Raw genomic sequence first — 18484 nt, forward strand, 5'->3', positions numbered from 1 at the left:
CAAGTTTCTTGCACCAGCACAATTTGTTTATATTTAAGTTTATTTATTTATTGCTATAAGTAGGCTTACATTAACACTACAATGAAGTTATTGTGAAAATACCCTAGCTACACCCTCGGGTGCCTGTTCGGGTACACTGAGGGAGAATTTAGCATGGCCAACATACCTAACCAGCACATCTTTTGGATTGTGGGAGGAAACCCACACAGACACGGGGAGAACGTGCAACTCCGTGCAGACAGTGACCTAGGTATCAAATCCAGGCCCCTGGTGCTGTGAGGCAGCAGTGCTAATCACTGTGCCACTATGCTGCCCTGCGTTTGATGTCTTGGGAATTCATTCTGATGTTGGTAACCATCCAATCACCTGGGGTGTTTCCTGTAAAGACCTCCTGAAAGGGACACCAATTCACACTTTTTTTCAATCCACCCAAACCTGCATCTGTCCATTCAACAACCCTTCACTCTGTTTCTGCAACTTAACTCACCTTTCCAGAATGCTGGAATGTCTGCTCTTGTCACTTATCCCAATGCAATTGTTAACATTTTTTTCAGGATGAGAAAATGGATTCGACCAACAGATTCTGAGGTCCGATTTGAACCTTTAAGATTTAAAAATGAAATTAAATATTAGGTCTCTGTTCCTGCACCCATTTTAACATTACAATTTGGATGACATTATAAGCATCAACTCATATATTTCTCAGTATTCAAGTTAATGCAACGGCAAAATACTGCAGAAACTGGAAATCTGAAATAGGAAACCTCTGATGAAAGACAGTTGATCTGATGCATTGACCTCATTTCTCGCCGCAGATATTGCCTGCCCTGTTGAGTATTTCCAATATTTTTTGCCCTGATTGAGGTTTACTGCCATGTGTCTGTCCATTTCATGATATGGATGTGCCGGCGTTGGACTGGGGTAAACACAGTAAAAAGTCTGACAACACCTGGGTTTAGTCCAACCGATTTATTTGATAGTAAACGCACAAGCTTTCGGGTTAGTCCCTTCGTCAGATGAATGGAGAGTTCTGGCCTCAGACAGAGCATATAAAGCACAGATTGTCGGCCACTTCAAGACTTGAACAGCAGGTTAGGTGTAAAGATTCGCATTCTAATCAGTAATCTGTAAACTGTCTGTGTTTTATATGCTCTGTCTGAGGCCAGAACACTCCATTCACCTGACGAAGGGACTAACCCGAAAGCTTGTGCGTTTACTATCAAATAAATCGGTTGGACTAAAACCAGGTGTTGTCAGACTTTTTACTCTGTCCATTTCACCAGACTGCCTGATGAAATGGAGAGACTGTGTGGGTTTCCTTCAGGTTGTCCAGTTTCCTCCCACAGTCCAAAGATGTGCGGGTGAGGTTGATTGGCCATGCTAAGAAATTGCCCCTTAGTGTCCAGGGTAGCGGAGGTAAGAGGGATTAGTGGGTATAATATATAGGGATACGGGGGTAGGGCCTGGATGGGATTGTGTTCGTTGCAGACACGATGGGCCGAAGGGCCTCTTTCTGCGCTATAGGGTTCTATGGTCTACCTATAACCCCTCAAATTGTGTCTGCTCCCCTCTATGTTAAGTCCATTTTCAGTTTTCTTGTCATGTGTGAACAATGATGCTCTGCTCTGCACATTCTAAACCCAGGATTAGATTAGAAGAAGAAATGATCCTTATATGAAGCACTTTGGGGTGGCATGGCAGCACAGTGGTTAGCACTGCAATCTTACAGTACTAGGGAACTGGGTTCGATTCCTGGCCTGGGTCACTGTCTGTGTGAAGTTCGCACATTCTGCCCGTGTCTCTGTGGGTTTCCTCCAGTTGCTCCGATTTCTTCCCACAGTCTGAAAGATGTGCTGGTTAGGTACATTGGCCGTGCTAAATTCTCCCTCAGTGTACCCAAACAGGCACCCGAGTGTGGTGACTCAGTGATTTTCACGGTAACTTCATTGCAGTGTTAACATGAGCCGACTTGTGACTAATAATAAACTTTAACTTTACTTTGGGTTAGCAAGATGATCTTGATGGAAGAATCTTTTTTCTTCTCTTCCGCAGACATTCAATAGTTCAAAGTACAACTGCGAAGGGGTGAAATGTGCCTTCTACAAGTACAACGATGAGGGCCTCTTCCAGCGGAACCTCTTCAATCTGCAAATCTACAATATCATTGGCTTCCTTTGGTGCATGAACTTTGTCATCGCCCTGGGTCAGTGCACCCTGGCAGGGGCCTTTGCCTCCTATTACTGGGCCTTCAAGAAACCACAAGATATTCCCCATTTCCCAGTGTTCAGTGCCTTCGTACGCAGCCTCAGGTGAGCACCCCCCTCCCCTCAATGACATGGCGTTCCTTTCAAATCTGAAAGAATTTGGGTACAGACTGCCTTTAATAGCACCTTTCAGAGAAGGTTTTGTAGATCGTTCACAACATGGGAAAGGTGAGATTGACCACTCTGGCAGGAAGAGTAGAAAAGCAGAATATTATTTAAATCACAGAATCCCTACAGTGAAGAAGGAGGTCATTTGGCCCATCGAGCCTGCACCGACAGCAATTCCACCCAGGCCCTATCCTGGTAACCCTTCGTATTTACCCTACTAATCCCCCTGACACAAAGGGGCAATTTAACACAGCCAATCAATACTAACCTGCACATCTTTGGACTATGGGAGGGAACCAGAGCACCCAGAATAAACCCATGCAGTCACGAGGGGAATGTGCAAACTCTGCACAGACAGAAATAGAGAGGAACCGCAGAGGAATCCTGGTGACCTTGTACATGAATCACAAAAGGTCAGGCTGCAGAAGGAGCACGTAATTAGGAAAATGAATGGAATGTTGGCTTTTATGGGACAGGGGGATAGAGTGTAGAAGTAGAGGTCTTGTTACATCTATACAGGGCGTTGGTATGACTACACCTTGAGTGCTGTGTACAGTTCTGGTCACCTTTATTAACATTACATTGGTAGCAGTTCAGAGAAGGTTCACTAGGCTGATTCCTGGGATGAGGGAGTTTGCCTTGCGAGGCTAAGTTGCACAGGTTGAGCCTGTACTCATTGGCATTTAGAAGAGTGAGAGGTGACCTATTGAAACAGATCAGATTCTGAGGCTGGATGCTGATGTTTCCTCGTGGGGGGATCTAGAACTCAGGGATACGGCTTAAGAATAAGGGTTCTCCCATTGAAAGGGGAAGTTCTTCTGAGGGACTCTGGAATCCTCTTCCTCGGAAAACAGTGATGATTGGCTCATTGAACATACTCAAGGCTGAGTTAGTTAGATTTTTGACAGGCCAAGGATTCTGGAATAATAGGAAGGAAAATGGAGTTGAGATTGTAATCAGATCAGCCCTTACCTTATTGCAAGTTGGGCCAGGCTGGAGGGGCTGAATGGCACCACCTAATCGTCTCGAGTTTTCGAGAGAATTGAGGCCTGGCGATTTGAAGCTGAAGGCCTAACCTTACCCGACATCTGTACTCAGTACACAGAAAGCACCAATAATCCACATCCTATTCATCTCCCTTTATATCCCAGCCAGAAACAGGGTTCAGTAGATTCCAGGAGTGGACCTGGGCTCTCTTGGTCTGCAAGGTTTGGTGTGACATAAAGGTTGATGCGCCTTGCTGGACGATCGACCGAGCCAGGCAGGAAAAACGTTGTTACTGGGAGGTTGTACCCACACACTTGCTGCGAGTCCGTGTGTAGGTGGGTTTGCCGATCTACTTGTTTGTCTCTAGGTATCACACTGGCTCACTGGCATTTGGAGCGCTGATCCTAACCCTCGTTCAACTTGTAAGAATTATCCTGGAATACCTGGACCACAAGTTGAAAAGTAAGAGCCTCTAATTGAAAACCTTTCTTTCTCTTCCTGTCTGACCTGATGTGGGGAAGCGAGCGTGTTTAAAAATCTGCACCAAAAAAAGAGAGAGAGAGAGAGTGTGTGTGCATGTCTGTGTGTAGTGGGGGGACTGGTCTAGCTAGAGATTTACATAAATTATTTTTACTCACTGAACCTGTTAATCATGAGACACCATTTGTTGTAGAAGAAATTATGATTAATTGCGGTCACTCAATTAAACTTTAAATTATTCCTTCCTTAAAGTCAAAGTTTAGAGTAAAGGGAACAAACCCTTAATCCATCTTCTTGCTTGCTCCAAAAACAACTTCAAATTCAAATTGAATCCAATTCATGGTCCCTACAAGAGGGACATATTGGCCTGAACTTTATCGCCCTGCCTTCAACAGGAATCGGAGCGGGCAAGGGCTGGACAGTGGAAAGGTCCATTGACTTCCGGCCGGATTTTACAGGATGAGTGAGGCCATAAAATCCCACCCATTAGATCCAAGCTGACGGGAACAGGCATGACACCTGATCTTGGACTTGATCCTCCATGTGATCTTAGCCAAAAGAAGTGAGAGATTACTTTCTTTCCCAAATATATTCTTAAGAAATCTGCAAGAACATTACAAATTTTCCAAAATCGCCATCACAGGAAAAACAATAATATTCAGGTTCTTTACATACAACAAGTAACACTGAGGTAGGAGGGGATGGCCTAGTGGTATTATTGCTAGAATATTAATTCAGACTCTCATCTAATGTTTGGGGACCCAGGCTCGAATCCCACCATGGCAGATGGTGGAATTTGAATTCAATAAAAAATTTATCTGGAATTAAGAATCTACTGATGACCATGAAACCATTGTCGATTGTTGGAAAAACCCATCTGGTTCACTAATGTCCTTAAAGGAAGGAAATCTGCTGTCCTTACCTGGCCTGGCCTACATGTGACTCCAGAGCTGCAGCAGTTGACTCCCAACTGCCCTCTAAAACGGCTGAGCAAGCCACTTGGGGATGGACAATAAATGCTGGCCAGTCAGCGATGCCCATATCCCACAAATGAATTGAAAAAAGGAAAAATTTCAGACATTTTGCAATGGTCCTCTCAAAGTGAGAGATCACTTTCAAGCCTGTGACACAAGCCCCTCAGCTGAATGTGGCAGGGTCTGCTGTGTAATTACTGGAATTGGTAGTTTAGAGTCACTTTACAATCTGGTTTGTGGCTGGTTAGAGGAAATTTTATCGCCTTCACTCTTTCTCTTTCTCTCTTTCCCTGACTCAGATTATCATAATCCTTTCACCAAATTCCTGCTGTGTTGTCTCAAATGCTGCTTCTGGTGCCTGGAAAAATTTATCAAGTTTCTAAACCGCAATGCCTACATTATGGTGAGTGAGGAGCTTAGTGACGGCTGCCAGCAAAAGTGAATAACCTCTCCTACTGAATGTTTAGGGTGACTCACACATCTCCCTTTTTGTCTAATTATAGATTGCCGTTTACGGTAAAAACTTCTGTACCTCGGCCAAGAATGCCTTTATGCTCTTGATGAGGAATGTGGTTAGGTATGTGAAGAGTGATGACATTTGATGCCCTGTCGTAAAGTTACACCCTGAACTCCATTGCAGCCAGAGGTGGGGTACTGGGCTGGACTGTCATCCTGCCTCCTCATGATCCCCTACAATGTTGGGTGTGAAAGGTACTGGTATCTTCCCACTCTCACTCCCACTTCTCCCTCCCACCTTTCTATCCACTCCCCCATCTCTTCCCAGGCTTATAATCACAGAATTCTACAGCACAGAAAAAGCCCATCAGGTCGACACTGACACATTAGAAACAGCGGAACTCCTACCTAATCCCATCTGCCAGCATTTGGCCCATGGCCCTGAATGTTATGTGCCAAGTGCTCATCCAGATACTCTTTAAAAGGTGTGAGGCATCCCGCCTCCACCATCCTCCCAGGCTGCACGTTCCAGACTGTCACCAACCTCTGGGTAAAAAGGTTTTTCCTCGCATCCACCCCCCCCCTCCTCCTGGCCCTCACCTTGAACCTATGTCCCATCGTGACTGAACCTTCAGCCAAGGAACAGCTGCTCCTTATCCACTCTGTCCATAATCTTGTGCACCTTGATCAGGTTACCCTTCTGTCTTCTCTGCTCCAACGAGAAACAACCCAGGCCTACCCAACCTCTCTTCATAACTTAAATGTTCCATCCCGGGCAGCATCCTGGTGAATCTCCTTTGCACCACCTCCAGTGTGATCACATCCTTCCTATAATGTAGTGATCAGAATTGTACACAGTGCTGTAGCTGTGGCCTCACCAACGTTCTATACAACTCTAACATGACTTCCCTGCTTTTGTAATCTATGCCTTGATTGATAAAGGCAAGTGCGCCGTATGTGTTTTTTTACCACGCTACTAACATGCCCTTCCACTTTCAGAGATTTGTGGATACAGAACTTTCTAATGTCCTACCATTCATTGAGTACTTCCTTGTCAAATTACTTCTTCCGTAATGTATCACCCACACCTTGCAGGGTTAAATTCTATCTGCCCATTTGACCATTCCATCTATATTTTCTTGTAGCCCGAGATATTCCACCTCACTGTTAACCGCCCAGCCAATCTTTGTGTCATCCGCATATTTACTAATCCTACCCCGCACCACCCCTCCTCCCCCCGCACATCGTCATTAATGTCATTGATATAAAGGACAAATAATCGGGGACTCAACACAGATCCCTGTGGTCCACCACTGGACACTGGCTTCCAGTCACTAAAGCAGCTTCTGTCATCACCCTGTCTTGTACTACTGAGCCAATTTTGAATCCACTTTTATTGAATTACCCTGTATCCCATGAGCATTTACCTTCTCTACAAGTGTCCCATGTGGGATCTCGTCGAAGGCTTTGCTGAAATCCATATGAACTACATCAACCGCACTACCCTCACCTACACACTTTGTCACCTTCTCAAATAATTCAAATTTGTTAGGCATGACCTCCCTCTGACGAAGCCATGCTGACTATCCCTGATCAAGCTTTGCCTCTCCAAATGGAAATCGATGCTCTCCTTCAGAAGTTTCTCCAGTAGTTTCCCTACCACTGACGTGAGACTCGCTTATCTGTCGTTTTCTCATTTATCTCTACAACGCTTCTCTTAAATAGCAGAGCCACATTAATTATTCTCCAGTCATCTGGCACCTACCCTGTGGCCAGAGAGGACTCTTCTGCTCCTCAATATCCCTCGACTATTTGGTGGTCTATAATAAACACCTAACAATGTGGCTGCCCCTTTTTTAATCCTAAGCTCTATCCACAAAGCTTCATTTGATGCTCCTTCCAAGATATCATCTCTCCTTACTGTCGTAACTGACTCCGTAACTAATAATGCAATGTCTCCTCCTTTTTTATTTCCTCCCCTGTCTCGCCTGGAGATTCTATATCCTGGAGTGTTGAGTTGCCAATCGTGTCCTTCTTTCAACCACATCTCTCTGGCCAATACATCACTCTCAACTCCCTCAACTCATCCGTTTTACCTGTAATACACATGGCATTAAAGTAAAGGTCATCCAGCCTGCTCTTACTCCCTTGAAACTTAATACAGCGGCACTCCCCCTGACTTCCGTCTTGCTCTGGGAAAACCACGACTCCCGCTGAAGCCTCATTCCGACGGTTCGGTCCCTTTGCCGGTGTCCCTTTACCGAGAAATGTTTTGTGGATCCGGCCCGCCGTTAATCTGATTTGAGAAGGAGGAGGGAAAAGCTGGATTTCTGGGGCCCCTGTTGGTTAAATGAAGATATTTGGATTGAGTAGATGAAGTTACCAGACGGGGAGGGGGTTGAGGGTGGGGGAGGTCCTAGTAAACCAGTACCATGACATGACTCGGCTGCACCCTGGAAGGCAGTGGGGAGGGGAAGAGGGGGGTTACCAGGAGGTGGAGGTGGGTGCCTGCATCCTCCCTTGAGGGAAGGGGATGCACTTATGTCTTTTTATGGGGTATTTGGAGTGATGACACCCTTATGTGTGGTGCGACTGGATTATCAGCAGCAGGGTAAACTCTCTCTGTGTTTGACTCCCTCAGGGTGGTCGTCCTGGATAAAGTTACGGACCTGCTGCTGTTTTTTGGGAAGCTCCTGGTTGTAGGTGGAGTAGGTAAGTTGATTGACAAGAGAGCCCATGTCAAAATACTGCTCTTGAGACCTAATGTGCCTGTCATCGTATTTGAGACCTGTTTAAAGTTAATGTTGCTAATAAGCTATAGGAGCAGAATTAGACCATTTGGCCCATCAATTCTGCTCTGCCATTTGATCATGGGGCGAAAAACTGCAGCAGGCGACGGTGCAGAGGGACCTCGGGGTCCTTGTGCATGAGTCGCAAAAACCCAGCCTGCAGGTGCAGCAGGTGGTCAGGAAGGCGAATGGGATGCTGGCCTTCATAGCGAGGGGGATTGAATATAAAAGTAGGGAGGTCTTGCTGCAGCTGTATAGGGCATTGGTGAGGCCGCAGCTGGAGTACTGTGTGCAGTTTTGGGCGCCGCACCTGCGCAAGGATATTTTGGCCTTGGAGGGAGTGCAGAGGAGGTTTACTAGGCTGATACCGGAGTTGAGGGGGTTGAGCTATGAGGAGAGGCTGAATAAACTAGGCTTGTACTCGTTAGAGTTTAGAAGAATGAGGGGAGATCTCATTGAGACGTATAAGATGATGAATGGGATGGATAGGATAGAGGTGGAAAGACTCTTCCCGCTCAAAAAAGACAGTAGGACTAGGGGGCACAGCCTCAAGATAAAGGGGGGGCGGTTCAGAACGGAGTTGAGGAGGAACTTCTTCACTCAAAGGGTGGTGAATCTCTGGAATTCTCTGCCCGTTGAAGTGGTGGAGGCTGCCTCGCTAAATATTTTTAAGAAGCGGGTTGATGGGTTTTTGATAAGAGAGGGGATTAAGGGTTATGGGGAGAGGGCGGGAAAGTGGAACTGAGCCACGACAGATCAGCCATGATCTTATTGAATGGCGGGGCAGGCTCGAAGGGCCAGATGGCCTACTCCTGCTCCTATTTCTTATGTTCTTATGTTCTTATGTTCTTATGATATGCTTCTCATTCCAGTTTTCCGGCCTACTCCCCATAACCCTCCAATCCATTACCAATTAAAAATGTCTAACTCCTCCAATTTACTCTCTGTCCAGGCATCCACTGCACTTTGGGGTAACAAATTCCACAGATTCACAATCCTTTTGGGAGAAGTAGTTTCTCCTCAACTCAGTCTTAAGATAAGAGGTAGCAAATTTAAAACAATGACCTCTCATCCTAGAACTCCCTGTGGCATTGAAGGCTGCAAGACAAGAAGCAGGAAGTGTCTTATAGGATGCGGAGTGGAGTTGATAGGGAACAGATAAATTGTTCCTGCTGGTTAAGTGAGTTTAGGGGTGAAGGGAATATACCAGCGCCTTTGGGAGAGAAATTCGGAAAGACTTCTTCACCAGCAGGGTGCTAGAAATGTGGTAACTCTTTCATACATCAGTAGCAATAAAGGCCAGCTCAACCAATCACTTTAAATTGGAGTTTGATTTTTTTTTATGCTCGACATGTGTGTTGAGGAATATGGAGCAATGTTGTATACAATGATACATGGTGAACGGCAGGACCTGGAGAGCATCGATGATTAGAGAGATCTTGGTGTACATCAGTCCCTTCAGGTAGCAGGGTAGGTGAATAAAGTGGTTAAGAAAGCAAATGATATTCTTACCTTTATTAGCTGTGGCATAGAGTTCAAGAGCTTGAACTGTTTAAAATGTTGGTTTGGCCTACAGCTAGAGTATTGTGTGCAATTCTGCAATCTTTGTTAAGGAAGGGATGTGATAGCAGTGGAAAGGGCACAGAGGAGATTTACCAGGATGTTGCCTGGGCTGCAGAGTTTTAGTTATGAAGAGAGATTAGGTAGACTGGGGTTGTTTTCCTTGGAGCAGGGATGCCTGAGGGAGGCAAGATGTGCAGAATTATGAGGGGCATGGATAGAGTACAGGAAGAAACTTTTCCCCTTGGTGGATGAATCAATGACCAGGGTGCATAGATTTAAGGTAAAGGGCGGGAGGCTTAGAGGGATAGTGAGGAGAAACATTTTCACCCAGAGAATGCTGGGAGTCTGGAACTCACTGCCTGAAAGGGTGGTGAAGGCAGCGACCCTCATAACATTTAAGAAGCATTTCTATGTGCACTTTTGATGCTAAGACACACAAGACTAGGAACCAATGATGGAAAATGGAATTAGAATAGTTGGGTAGTTTGGTTTTGACCAGTGCAGTCATGGTGGGCCACAGGGCCTTTTCTGTGCCATCTATGACCCTGATAGTGGGGACATAAGGAGGCTATGAAATCAGAACAGCCGACATAGCAAGTCAGGCAGGCTTGCAAAAATCCTTTGATCATTGCCAGGGATAACATTGGGGAAGAATGAAACCCTGGACAATGGAACTTTCAGCACCCTCTCTCAGAGCTTGGGAAAGGTTCACGGGCACTCTGATCTGCCTAAACATCAGGCTCCCTCTCTACCAATTTCTCCAGCAGAGACCAAAGGAAAACTAAACCTTTGGTTTGGCACCAATTTGGATGTAGGAATTGCCAGAAAGATGATAGATTTAGATATCAATCCACCTTTGGGCTCTGCTGCACACTTTTATTGTCAGAGTTTAATTATCTTTAGCTCACCTGAGGTATCCACAGGACAGTGGAGATGTGGCCCAATGGCCATTAAGCACTTGATTTTAAAATGATGCGTTGTCAATCTCCATTCAATTAAAAATTAGACACAAGCAAATCAAAGGCACTGCAACAATTTTATCTGTACAACCTTTGGGCAGCAGGGTGGCACAGTGATTGGCCCTGCTGTCTCAGTGTCAGGGACCCAGATTCGATTCCCAGCTTGGGTCACATCTGGGTCTATGCAGAGCCTGCACGTTCTCCCCATGTCTTCTTGGGTTTGCTCTGGGTGCTCCAGATTCCCCGTTCAGTCCAAAAGACGTGCCAGTTACGTGCATTGCCTGTGCTAAATTCTCCCTCAGTGTACCGAACAGGTGCCGGAATATGGTGACCAGGGGATTTTCGCAGTAACTTCATTGCAGTGTTAATGTAAGCCTACTTGTGACACTAATAAATAAACTTCAATCAAGGTACTTGCTGGAATGTTCTAGAAAGAAATTCCACAGTGAGCCATGGAAAGTTTGGATAGGTTTGAAGGAATGCCTTAAAACAGGGATGAGATGCTGAGATGTGTAGGGAGGGAATTCTAGAGCTTGGAGCCTAGGCAACTGAAAGCACAGTGGCCAGTGCTGCAGCAAATAAAACCAGGAATACCAGAATTAGAGAAATGCAAATGACCTGGGAGTGTTGCGTGCATTGTAGCAGATTGCAGAGACATAGAGATGGGTGAGGCCACGGAGGGATTTGAAAACAAGGAAACAAATATTAAATTAAAGATCTTCCTTGACTGGGAGCCGGTGCAGATCAATGGAAGGTGACAGAGGCAACAGGACTTGTTGCAAGTTAAGAGGTATGTGGCAGGGATTTGTGAGATCTGGGGTTTACAGAGAGGCTGGATGGTTATTTCCTGCTCCCACGTTCTCTTCTGTTAAAGAGGGATTAGGCTGGAGATTGGGAAGGATTTGTTGATGGTTGTGGGGCAATGAGAGCTGGAAATTCTAATGGAGGGTGTGCCAATACTTGTGGGAAATCTCTAGTGGGGGAGGAATGTTGAAGGATTAGGTGGAACACTCCTAGATTGGGAATGATTGTGCCTGGATAATTGTAAGGATTGTTTCTGACTAATCCTTCCTTGGTACACAGAATAATCTCTCAAAACTTTGCACAACACAGCAATGTCCACGACAGCAGTGCTCCCCAGCGGTGTTGCCCCTTCACTTTGCAGCTCCAATGTTTCCCTTTTGTTTTCTTTTCCAGGTGTTCTGGCGTTTTTCTTCTTCACTGGACGGATAAAAATTCCTGACCCGACGTTCCAGGCTCCAGTCCTGAATTACTACTGGATCCCTATATTGGTATGAGACAATAGTGAAAACCATCTTCTATAATGGAACAGTGACCAACAGCCTTTTGAACAGAGGTGGGGAAAGTCCCGGGTGGACTTAGAGGGCAACAAAGCAAAGGGAATCATGACAGGGAAATTGGCATTGGGAAGAGGGTGGATATGGGCAAGCTGGCATCCGCAAAGAATCTGGAAACATTGTACTTATTCAATTGTGAACACTTTGGAAGTGTGGATTAGATCGATCTAATTGCCCCTTCCACTGGGTGCTGGATAAATCAGACAAATACGGATGGCCCAAATCGTCCCATTAACCTGTCACCCCCTAGACGTAAAATGAGGTGGCATATTGGCACAGTGGTTACAGCACCAGGGACCCAGCTTTGATTCCAACCTCGGGTGACTGTGTGGAGTTTGCATGTTCTCGCCCATGTCTGTGTGGGTTCTCCCCCAACAATCCAAAAGTGCAGGTTGTGAGGATTTGCCGTGCTAAATTATCTCATAGTGTCTCAAGATGTATAGTTTAGATGGATTGGCTGTGGTAAATATGTAGGATTGCAGGGAAAGGGCAGGGGCGAGGGTCCGCGCACCCCCCCCACCCACCCTCAGGATGAAACTCTGCTGTTGTTAAAAACAGAAATCTGGGAAAAACTCAGCAGGTCTGGTAGCATCTGTGGCAAAAGAGAAACTAACGTTTTGTGTCTGTGTGACTGAGAGGGAAAAATGTGATGGATTTTGTGGTGTCTGAGAGGGTGGAGCAGGTGAAGGATAGGTGGCAGCTCCAGAGAGAGCGACAAGATGTCATGGATGCGAGACCAAGGGAGCGTGAAGCATGAAAGAAGGTCCCAATAGTGGCATAAAGTTAAGATAGCAGAACAAAGGTCAGCTGTCCGTGACAGCAAAACCCAAGAACAAATGATGAGTGGCCCTATGGGGAGGAGAGTTGGGAGTTGGAACAGAATAGGAATTGAATGAATAGTGTGTTGTGAAAGAGGAAAAAGTTCTTTAGTTGTTGAATCCGTGTTTCAGTGTAAAGGGCTGTAAAGTGCTGAGCCAGACTTCTTAAGAACATAAGAAATAGGAGCAGGAGTAGGCCATCTGGCCCTTCGCGCCTGCCCCGCCATTCAATAAGATCATGGCTGATCTGTCGTGGCTCAGTTCCACTTTCCCACCCTCTCCCCATAACCCTTAATCCCCTCTCTTATCAAAAACCCATCAACCCGCTTCTTGAAAATATTTAGCGAGGCAGCCTCCACCACTTCAACGGGCAGAGAATTCCAGAGATTCACCACCCTTTGAGTGAAGAAGTTCCTCCTCAACTCCGTTCTAAAACGCCCCCCCTTTATCTTGAGGCTGTGCCCCCTAGTCCTACTGTCTTTTTTGAGCGGGAAGAGTCTCTCCACCTCTATCCTATCCATCCCATTCATCATCTTATACATCTCAATGAGATCTCCCCTCATTCTTCTAAACTCTAACGAGTACAAGCCTAGTTTATTCAGCCTCTCCTCATAGCTCAACCCCCTCCACTCCGGTATCAGCCTAGTAAACCTCCTCTGCACTTCCTCCAAGGCCAAAATATCTTTGCGCAGGTGCGGCGCCCAAAACTGCACACAGTACTCCAGCTGCGGCCTCACCAATGCCCTATACAGCTGCAGCAAGACCTCCCTACTTTTATATTCAATCCCCCTCGCTATGAAGGCCAGCATCCCATTCGCCTTCCTGACCACCTGCTGCACCTGCAAGCTGGGTTTTTGCGACTCATGCACAAGGACCCCAAGGTCCCTCTGCACTGTCGCCTGCTGCAGTTTTTCGCCACGTAGTAATAGTCCTTCCTACCATTCTTCCTACTAAAGTGGACCATCTCACACTTGCCAACATTAAATTCCATTTGCCATTTCCTGGCCCATTCGCCCAGCCTATCTAGATCCTTCTGCAGACTCTCCACACCCTCCGCACAATTTGCCATTCCCCCAATCTTGGTGTCATCCGCAAATTTCGACACCCTACACTCGGTTCCCTCCTCCAGATCATCTATTGGCTTGTACTGGGGTGTGGTGGTGCCTCTTGTGACTCGATAGTCTGTTCTGTGCTCTAAAACTCTTTTGTGGGGAGTGAGAGAGGGAAATTTCTTCCTGTGGGCTGTCAGTCAGCAGCTCAGGGATGGGTGGAGAGATGGAGGTGATTTAACACAAGTTTCTTTTGTGTCCGCGTCCCTCACAGACTCTGGTGGTTGGCTCCTATATGATCGCACACGGTTTCTTCAGTGTTTACAACATGTGTGTCGACACCCTGTTCCTCTGCTTCCGTAAGTAATCTGGAGTTTCCGCTCCCTTTCTCCTGTCTCTAGAAGTTTGGTGCTGCTCTGGGTGGGACTATCTCTCCACCTTTCACTCCATTGCAATGGCCAAGAGATGGGTTTCAGGCTCCTTGTTGGGGGCCAGTAAGGGAAAGAAATGGTGGGAATAACTGGGGAGGGGGCAATTGGGGTGTCTTGTAGATCAAGGTAGCCTTGGATCCTGGACTGAGTGTGGGTTTCTTCAGCTTTTCAAGGGGGAGGGAGAGAGAGAGAGATACCACGGAGGGTAAAAACTGGGTGAAAAGCTGCAGTGTTTACATTCTGGGCACTATCACATCACTGTTTGTGGGAGCTTGCTGTGCACAAATTGGCTACCATATTTGCTACATTCCAACTCCGAATCAGCGCAGAAGGAGACCATTCGGCCCATCATGTCTGCACCATCTGTCTGAATAAGCAACTCGCCATTTTCCTGCCTTCTCTTCATAACCCAGGTGTGATATTCCATGACCTAAGATAGGAACAGAATTAGGCCACTCGGCCCATGAGTCTGCCCTGCCATTCAATCATGGCTGATATTTCTCTCATCCCCATTCCCCTGCCTTTTCTCCATAACCCTGATTCCCTTATTAATCAAGAGCCTGTGTCTTAAGGACACTCAATGACATGGTCTCCACTGCCTTCTGCAGCAGAGTTCCTTTTTCAGGTAACAGCCTAATTCCCTTTTTGAATGGCTCAATTGACCCTGTCTCAGGCAGCACAAACCAGATCTTAGTCACTGGTGGTGTGAAAAAGTTTATTTTCTCTCTTTCTCCCCGTCAGCTGCTTTTGCCAGTAATTTCAAATCTGTGCCCTTTCACTCATGAGCCGTTCATGACTGAGAATGAATTCCCCGATCTGTTCTATCCAAACATCTCTATCCAATTTCCTCTCAACTTTCCATCCTCCAAGGAAAACAGCCCCAGCCTGTACAATCTATCCCACAGAATGGTGGCACAGTGGTTAGTACTGCTGCCTCTCAGCACCAGGGACCCTGGTTCAATTCTAGCCTTGGGTCATTATGGCAGCTTCTTGTGGGCTCCAGCACACCCTCTAATTCTATCTTTAACATTCATAGTATGCTTTTAAAACTGTACTTTTAAACTCTCTAATACTGTTCTATTCATTATATTCCACACCTGCTTCTCTCCTTCTCCCCTATGCACTCTATGAACAGTATGCTTTGTCTGTACTGCACACAGGAAACAATACTTTTTACTGTATCCAAATACATGTGACAATAATAAATCAAATCAAATTTTGCATGTTCTCACCGTGTCTGCATGGATTTCCTCTGGGTGCTCCGGTTTCCTCCCACAGTCTAAAGATGTGCAGGTTAGGTGGATTGGGCATGCAAAATTTTCCCATCTAACCTACAAATGTTGGATTAGCCAGGGAAAAATATGTAGAGTTACAGGGCTAGGATGGGGCCTGGGTAAGTTGGTGCATATTTGATGGGCCAAACGGCCTTTTCTTTTCTGCAGAGATTCTGATTATTTTATGAACTGAAGTTTCTCCATCCCTGGAACTATCCTCGTAAGTTTCTGCAATTCCTCCTGACTGCATTCCAAAATGTAATTCCCTGGGACATTATTTGGGATGTGCTGTGGTCAGGCAAGGTGTTATACAAATGTAAGTTCATCTTTCAACCCTGTTATTTGTCTTTATCTCTTCCCCCCTCCCCCCCCCCATACAGTGGAGGACCTGGAGAGGAACGATGGCTCCGTGGACAAGCCTTACTACATGCCAGCGTCCCTGATGAAAATTCTCAACAAGAAAAACAAGGCTGTCAAATCCAAGGAGAAGAAATAACCTCCTGTCTGCCCCCCTTTGCCACACCCCCATGTTGTAAGGTCATTGCAAGGCAATTGTCAGGAAAGGAGAGCAGACTTTGAGATGATGGATGAGGGGTCCGAAGGACGACAAACTACCAAATCCCTTTTCTACGAACCCAGCACCCTCTTTCCCACTGGCTGCTGAATATTGGCCAACTCTGGATTGGAGAACAGATTGTCTCTGGCATACTGGGTATATTCCCCAGTCTCGATCGTAAATGGGATTGTGCCTTCTGTTTCGGGAATTTCCCATTCTGACAATCATTTTTTCCTCGTTCTCTTCTCCATTCCGATAAAAGGGTTTCTGCCAGGCCAGCGAGGCACCTTATTAATGGGGTCTGGGAATGGGTGAGTGATTCCCTCCAGGGCCCATCAGCTGCTTAGATCAGTAATTTAGTTTTATTTAATGCTGGTTGGTCCGGTGCTGACTTGCTCCCTGTCCCGTCTCAATCAGCAATGAATTTTAATTATTGCACTATTTACTCCTTGTGCCTATCGAAGAAATGACCGATTTCTGAAAATGATGTCTGTTGGAATATTGTGTTCTCTCTTTTTAAATAATTGTTGAGATGATATTCACACTTTTTAAAATATGAAATCTTCTAATTTATTTTTGAGATTGAGTTGCTGAACTTTCCTTTGGAGAAACTTGATCTCTTTTAAAAGCAGTCAGGCTCCTCATTATTGTAGGTTTTTGCAGATCGATTAAGATCACTGGGTTGGACAGCTCTCACAACTTGTAAGCCTGAGAGCGAGCAGCAGCATTAAACCACACTTTCTGCTCTCTTGCTATCCTTCCACCCACCTTTTCTTGTCTTCTCACTTTTTCTCCCCTGTTCTACTTCGTGCTCTCCATTACCTCCCTTTCCCCCCCATCCCTCCTCACTTTCTCAGTCCCTCTCCTCCTCCCTGTCTACCTTTTCCCTCCCTCCATTGTGTCCCCATGCCTTCCATCATTCTCCATCCCTCTCACCCAGCCCTGCCTCTATCTACTCTCCTAACCCTCCTTCCGGCCTTTCCTCCTCCTCCACACCCTTCCTTTTCTTCTCCTTTGTCCCTCTCACCCTCTCTCCTCCTCCTAGTTCGACGTGGGAGGTCTGGGACATGCTTCAGTGTGGATTTGTCCCCTAACACTCGGAGGATGCACTGAATTGAGTCAAGTTGGGAATGTCAGGGCAAGAAGTCTCTCAATACCAGGTTAAAATCCAACAGGTTTATTTGGTACTGCAAAGGAACAGCGTTCCGAAAGCTTGCGGCGTTTACCATCAAATAAACCTGTTGGACTTTAACCTGGTGTTGTGAGACTTCTTATTGTGTTTGTCCCAGTCCAACACCAGCATCTCCACATCGTGTCAGGGCTCCACTGTGTTGCACTTTTCACATGAGATCAGGATGGTGTGTTGGGCTGGGTGGGAATTGTGCCTTTATCAGTTTAACTGCAGCGGGTTCCAGATTGGGAGGGGCACTGCCCCTGCTCCTCTGGGAAATGGTCAGATTGGCTGATGGAGAGATTATTACATCCCAAATTGTCACTATCTGATTCCAGTTAAAGAAAGCATTCACCTGAGTCAAACCCTCACTGTAGTTAATGCCTGGCTAGGTTGGCTTTTATTGAAAAAAACAATTTTACAAATTAGCTTGTTGATTGAGACAGTATTTTAAGAAAATTGGTTAGGTGTTAACACAAGCCTGTGTTCCTCTGCTGTCTCATCCCCCACCAACCGATGGCACAGTGATTAGCACTGCTGCCTCACAGCTCCAGGGACCCGGGTTTGATTCCCGTCTTGGATCTCTGTCTGTGTGGAGTTTGCACATTTTCCCCGTGTCTGCGTGGGCTTCCTCCGGGTGCTCAGGTGTCCTCCCACAGTCCGAAGATATGCAGGTTAGGAGCATTGGCCATACAAATTTCTCTCTTAGTGTCTAGGATGCATATCCTGGGGGGATTTATGGGGTTATAGGGATATTGCGTCGGAAGCTCTTGAAGAGTTGGTGCAGACCCAATGGGCCGAGTGGTCTCCTTCTGCACTGTAGGGATTCTGTGAACCCAGTTCAATATTTAAAATAATCTTCACTGGAAGTTTAGCCCTTAGCTTTAGTTTTCACAGCCTGGAACTGGGGGCGGGGGTGGGTGGGGAGCTGTTCTTCCTATTTAAAAAAAACACAAGATCCATTGATATATTTTAAACCTCACACGGTGTCATAGGTGGTGTTAATCTTGACTCACTGACAGCATCAGATATCTTCATCTGAGAAAATGTATTTTTTTATTTGTATATCGTCCTAAATGATATCCCTCCTAATGAACTTGCTTTTCCTTATCGCACTTTTTGAGATGGTTGTTTATGTAGGATATGGGGGAAGCATCACTTGGTGAACGGTTGGGGCGGGGGGGTTGTTATTTTACCCCCTGCTGTTGAGAGCACTTTGTTCTAAAGCACTTTGTTAATAATTTGTA

At 46.0% G+C, this 18484-nt stretch overlaps 1 protein-coding gene across 1 annotated transcript in view; it reads left to right on the top strand.

Annotated features, from left to right (window-relative positions):
* slc44a4 (solute carrier family 44 member 4) overlaps nucleotides 1-17679 on the top strand; it is a 76734-nt gene extending 59055 nt beyond the window's left edge. The window contains exons 15-22 of the mRNA XM_080196392.1: nucleotides 2053-2309; nucleotides 3727-3821; nucleotides 5113-5216; nucleotides 5317-5390; nucleotides 7911-7981; nucleotides 11778-11872; nucleotides 14080-14164; nucleotides 15891-17679. Coding sequence (XP_080052518.1) covers nucleotides 2053-2309; nucleotides 3727-3821; nucleotides 5113-5216; nucleotides 5317-5390; nucleotides 7911-7981; nucleotides 11778-11872; nucleotides 14080-14164; nucleotides 15891-16006 — 897 coding nt within the window. The 3' untranslated portion in view covers nucleotides 16007-17679. The remainder of the gene's footprint in view (nucleotides 1-2052; nucleotides 2310-3726; nucleotides 3822-5112; nucleotides 5217-5316; nucleotides 5391-7910; nucleotides 7982-11777; nucleotides 11873-14079; nucleotides 14165-15890) is intronic.
* Nucleotides 17680-18484: the final 805 nt, after the last annotated feature.

The sequence above is a fragment of the Carcharhinus amblyrhynchos genome, chromosome 9, assembly GCF_965287045.1.
Source record: "Carcharhinus amblyrhynchos chromosome 9, sCarAmb.v2.hapA, whole genome shotgun sequence".
NCBI lineage: Eukaryota > Metazoa > Chordata > Chondrichthyes > Carcharhiniformes > Carcharhinidae > Carcharhinus > Carcharhinus amblyrhynchos.